We start from the raw sequence: 5,988 nt of genomic DNA, 5'->3' as shown, positions 1-5,988 counted from the left end.
ATAGACAAAATTGCTTTACTGAAAAATTGGAAACAATTAAACGTTTATACACACTAGCTATAAGTATTGAACTACTCAGACGGGTAGCTGTCAAACTTGCACGAGCGTACAAAATTGAATGGGGGGACAAAATTGCACGAGAGCACAAAATTGCACGAAGATACTTTTGTACGAAAACACTTTTGCACGAAGGGATAAAATTGCACAGAGACATTTTTACACGGGTTGAATTTTAAAAAATATTTATTAGTTCAATTTTTTGTTAGTTTTTTTTACTATACTATCGCTTTTACCCCTAACCCTTACCCTCGGTCGGTAACTCTATATCATTTTTTAAAATTTCGTTTTGTTTTTTTTTTTTTTACTGTCACTGTTTATCTTTAACCCTTACTATCGGTCGGTAACTTTTTTTTTCATTTTAGATAGAACCTATAATTTTTTTAAAATATGTGTAACATACTTCACCTTTACTGAGCAATATGAGAGATAAAAATATCGCATATACGAAACGGCTGTATAAGACTATTGCTTCCTATATAATGAAATACATAATTAAGTATTTATTCATTAGTTTAAGGAATGTAAAATCTATAACCAAAGCTTTTAGTATTTGAATAGTATCTAGCATACCAGTAACTAAAAATCTTTTCAAACACTTAATACTAAATTTTTAAATATTAAATCAGCTATAATAATAAATTAAGTACTTTTAAAATAAAAAATTTATTAAATATCACTATAAGTGATAATTTTAAACATATTTAATCACAAAAAAATAGTCTACGTTTAAAATTTTTAAAAACTAACTTTATTCACAACAATAAAAAAGCGATAGAACACATTTACAATTCAAGCATATAAAAAATTCAAGCTGTTCAGATAAAACTTTTAAAATAAAACTAGTGAAAGTCGATCGATATAACTATAACAAAGTTTCAGTATTAATTTAACTTAAAAACTTTTGTAGTTAAAAGTTTGAAACAATTTCATTGGTATTAAAAGTAGTGTTCATGATGTACTCAAACTTAAAATGAAATCAAAACAATAAAACACACTTTGTAAAAAAAATATACTATTTTAGAAAGAAGGTTATATACAAAATAATGTATAAAAGTTGTTGAATATTTCATTTACACTCAGTATACAATAAGTATAATAAGGTATTTCAAGTACAAGATAGTCTAGACTAAATTAAACAATTAAAAATGTATTTATTAGCATACAATAAGAACTTTAGTACTTTTACTTCAAGTATTTACAATATGTTCTTTAATATCAACTAAAGCTTAATATTTCTAAAATCGTAAACTAGAGTTATATTTAATCAACTTACCTTGGTTTTAGTATGACTTAAATACTCATTTTTTTAACTTCATAATCAGTTTTATTTTAGGCAAATATACATTAATAGGGTTAATATAACTTGTGAATGCCTATAGTATAAGTGTGTTTAATAAAAAATGTTTTTGCTATAACTTTTATTTAGCACCTACATAATACTTATTTATAATTCCCGTTAAAACATCCTACACTTTTAGTAGCATTTAGATTATCTTTACCTATAGACACCCAAACTTAAACAATGTTATTAATTTAACTCATACTAACCATTTTACGTTAATAAACTTAACACTTTCTTATTACTACATTCACTACTACCTTTGTCATTAACTTTAAACTGTCTTTCTAACTGAATGTTTAAAACCAAAAATAAAGTTATAAATTTAAAACCTCAATAGCTTTTTAAACAATTTTAATTTTTAGCTGTTAAATACGTCTAATAATTATGGTATAATTAATATTTATGTAGCTACCTGGTATGTTTTTGAAGTTTTATTAAATTTAATTTATCAGCAGTGAAGTTAACTCTAAAATACATAATTACGTTGGTGAAATGCTAAAAGCTTTTACCGATATATAATATTTGAAAGTTTTTAAAGCTAATTCAGTCAAGAACATAAACTAAAATAGAAAGTAGAATTTTAAAACTTCAGTACAGAACAAAAGTCTTAAATTGTAAAAAAAAGTGCGTAGACTTATATTGCAAAAGTAATCGTAAAATTCGTTGAAATAACCTAAAAACAACAACTTTTACTACGAATTATCTAAACTAGAATCGAGAAATAAAACAAAAGACAAATAGAATTCGGTCCTGAAAACACATTCAAGAGTTTTTTGAAAGAGATACATCAATAGAAAGTTTTTTTTAAATCAAAGTCAGTCTTACTCATTAGAAATATATTTTGAGCTGAGGTCAGCAAAACTTTGCATTGTGACGTCACTATTAACATCTGACGTCATCATCACGCTTCCAGTAGCTGCTGCGATTTCAGGCGTGGAAATATCGTCCAGTGAAACATCAGTCATTTCAACATCGTTTTCAGGGACAGTTGAGGACTTCGCGAAATTCATCATCTGTTTGTTTTCGGAGCTGCCGTTTGCTGATTTCACTGATGCACCGTTCATTGCTGTTTCTGATTTGCTAGTTGCAGCTTCATTGATTGGTTGGGTTTGAAAGCTTGAAGACTGGAAAGTTTTAGTAAAACTTTTATGGATCTTATCAGCGCTCGTTTTGCAATCGACATCCATTGAAGTGATTTTGACGTCAGAAGCTTCAGGCTTGAAAGAAGTCCGTGTTTGCTCGGAGCTTTTTTTAGCTTTATCAACAGTTCCTGAAACTTCGCTTCTCATTTTGTCATTTAAAAGTTTTGACTGGTCAGTTTCAGAACTTCTGCTTTTTGATTGGCTAACCTTGTCCGCATTCACTTCGTACTTCACATCGCCAACTAAAGACTTCTCTTTAGTGAGCTTGGCATTTGACGCCGCAACGTTTAAACTTTTATGAGGAGCACTAGTCACTGCCGATGGAGCCTCACCTTTGATATTACTTTTGTGATCCTTCAAACTTTTTTCGCTGAAACCACTCGTGTCTTTCAAACCCTTGTTCAAAGTCCTGACCTGGTCGTCGCTCAACCTCCTGACGTGGTTCCCGCTCGACCCCTTCCTGATTTCTGCGTTCTTCGCGGGAGGGGCTTTTTTGAACTTCTTGGGAGGGGTCTCCTCAACAGAGTCCTTCCTACTTTTCCTCTTACCTTCAACGGACACCTTCTTCTTTTTTGTGAACATGCTCTCCATGAGCATCCTGTGCAGGTCCATGACGTACTTGTGCAAGCAAGCTTGCGAGCAGTACTTCACCTTGTCTATGTCCAGCACTCCCAGCCTGGCGCACGGGTGGTACTGGCACTTTGGCACCGCCTGCACCGTGATCGTCCTCGTTTTCTCAAAATCCGAAAACTTCAGATCGTAGTCCTCCGTCCTCTCGAACTTTATTTCGCTTCTCAGCTTCTTCTCCTCATCCGACATCACCTTCTTATCCAGCTGCTGGATCAGCTTCAACCTCTCCTCCCGGAGCTCGTCCAGAGACTGCTTCTCCTTCTTCTTCGACTTCTCCGTGGTCATCTGCTTGAAGCGCCTCGTCTTGCCGCTGATGCGCTCGCTCAGGTCCTCGATGCGCTTCTTCAATCGCTCCCTGGCTTTCTGCTCCTTCTCTCTCTGTTCCGGGGAAATTTTCTTGGGGATTTTGAAGTTTGACAAGCTGCTCGGCTGCTTCGTCAAGACGGGCGGACTCTTTGCAGGTTTTGCGTCTTTCTGGGAACTTTTGGGTTTTTCAGCGAATTTTGCTTCCTTGGGTTTTGTACTTGCCGTTGGGTTTTCAATCCTCCTGCTTTGAACGTTGCTGAGCACCAGGGACGCTTTCAACTTTTTATCAGGCTCGACGCTCAACTTCTGCTTCTCCAACTTGGGTGGCAACAACTTGCTGCTTGCTTTATCCTTAGGTTTCGACGTTTTATCAAAAGCTTTTTTGTCCTTGACAGCTTTCAAGCTTGGCGGCTTGCTCCTGGGAGCTTCCGTCTTGTTCGCCGCAATCTTCTTCTTCATGCTGAACAGCGTCTCCCCACCGTCCGAAGAGCTGCTCGAACTTTCAATGGTCGCCTTCCGCTTCTTCTTCGGCAGGACCTTTTCGTCCTCCGACTCGGAGGACGAGGTGCTCGAGTCGAACAGGATGAGCGAGGACTTTTCAGACTTTTTGGTTTTTTTCTTGGGCCGCTCTGACAATTTTATCTCGGGAACTTCGTCCTCTGTGTCGGTAGTGCTCGAGCTCGGGATGTTGGAAAAATCTTTCTTCCGCTCGGATTTCTTCACCTGCTCCTTTTTGCCGTAGAAGTTGCTCGCCTTGATGCTGAAAGCCTCGGGGATCGTGGTTTGTTTTTTGATCGCAGGAACTTCCACAGGAACTTCTACAGGTATTTCAGGCGCTTCAGGAAGGTATTCTGCGTCGGCGGAACCTTCCGAGTCGAACAGGTCGGATTTTTTGTTTGTTTGATATTCTTCAACGCTCATGGCGAGATCGAAATCCCTCTGAACTTGCTGACGAATCGCTGCGTCCTGAGGCGTCTCGTCATCAGAACTCAGCAGAAACGCTTCCTCCAAAACCTCCTCTTGTCCCTGGTTTTCAGTCTCACCACCGGTGTTTCCCCCGAAGTTGAGAATCCTCGCCTCCTGCTCGTACTCGGCCCGCTCCTCGATGGACAGCTTCCTCCACATGGCCATGGCAACCGTCCTCCCCATGGCGCTCCTCATCACGAACAGCTCCAGTCCCTCCTGCTGCTGTTTCTCGTTCGAGGTGTTTCCCCCGAACGACAACCGCGATGATTTTCTCGTCATTGTTTAATTTTTTTAGTTGTATAAGCTGCTGAAAGTTAATTGATTTAAAGATTAGTCGGATATAAGTATATAACATAAATTTCTACTTGTGTTTCTTAGAACAAAACACAAAATAAAAAACGCACTTAATTTTTAAAAGTATAATAAATAAATAAATGAAAAATACTGTGCTGCTAGGGTTTTAGTTTTAGGAAGAAATGTTATGTAGTCAAGCATGTTGTAATTATATTCACAAGACAGACAGAGTCCAAAGTCTTAATGACGTCACAAAAGCTTAGGTTTGTTCAAAATTGAGTCAAGCTAGTAAATAATTTATACAAAGTATTTTCTCAAAACTTAAGTATGTAACTTTATTGGGCTGCAATAAAAACTTTTCATTACATATCTTTAAATATGAAAACAAAGTTAAAGCCATATTTTTATCAATTAGTAAAGAATTATTTTTATTATATATCAAAAACTAATTAATTTAAAAAAGATACACAAACTTTAATAAAGATAGTTTGTATACAAAAATCTAATTAGCTTGAAAAGATATACAACTTTTAATAAAGACAGTTTGTATACAAAAATCTAGGTAGCTTTATCGTTTTTAAATATAGTAAATATTAATAGTATTATTATTGATGATTTATATACTAACACAAATACAAGTATAGAAGTAAAACTTTAATAGCAGTAAACTAGCTTTGTTAGATTTAAGTAGACAATTTTTAATTTACTTCATTTAACTAATTTATATCTTTAAAGTGTCATTTAGTATTAAGAACTAAGGTTTGATTAAAAACAATAAATACTTATTTTAACTCTGAATGATTTAACACGTAAATACACTTTTAATAATTATTGTTGATTAATAACTATCAGTAATTTTTGTGACTTTTGTACGGACCTTATTAAGTGAATATAATTTTTGAATAAAATTTTATTTTATTGGTTATTGTAATTAAAAAATTTAGACTAAAAAATCAATCTTAAATATGTAACAATAAATCTCAGAAAACGTGATATATAAATAAATTAAGACAAACTAATATTAAAAATTTAAAAACAGCTACATATTATCAAAAGCATTACTATAAGATTAAGTAAATAACTTTTAAATTGATAATCAGAAAAATTAAACTTACTGCTTAATAACAAAACTAATTATACTATTATCAAAAACCATTTAACTTGTTGTGTTTAGTACAAAGCTATAGTTTCACTGGGAGTTGGGAAACAAGTGTTATAAATTAAAAAATAGAGTTTTAACACATCATG

General features: G+C 34.1%; 1 protein-coding gene across 1 annotated transcript; it reads right to left on the bottom strand.

The window, feature by feature from the left end:
* Positions 1 to 2,034: 2,034 nt before the first annotated feature.
* LOC145833046 (uncharacterized) lies at positions 2,035 to 4,725 on the bottom strand. The gene has a single exon (XM_082940247.1). The coding sequence runs from the start codon at positions 4,723 to 4,725 to the stop codon at positions 2,224 to 2,226; it is 2,502 nt and encodes an 833-aa protein (XP_082796373.1). The 3' UTR covers positions 2,035 to 2,223.
* Positions 4,726 to 5,988: the final 1,263 nt, after the last annotated feature.

This window comes from Thalia democratica, chromosome 4, assembly GCF_965202585.1.
Source record: "Thalia democratica chromosome 4, ktThaDemo2.hap1.1, whole genome shotgun sequence".
NCBI lineage: Eukaryota > Metazoa > Chordata > Thaliacea > Salpida > Salpidae > Thalia > Thalia democratica.
The sequence above is the reverse complement of the archived record's forward strand: the minus strand, read 5'-3'. Positions and strand labels throughout refer to the sequence as shown.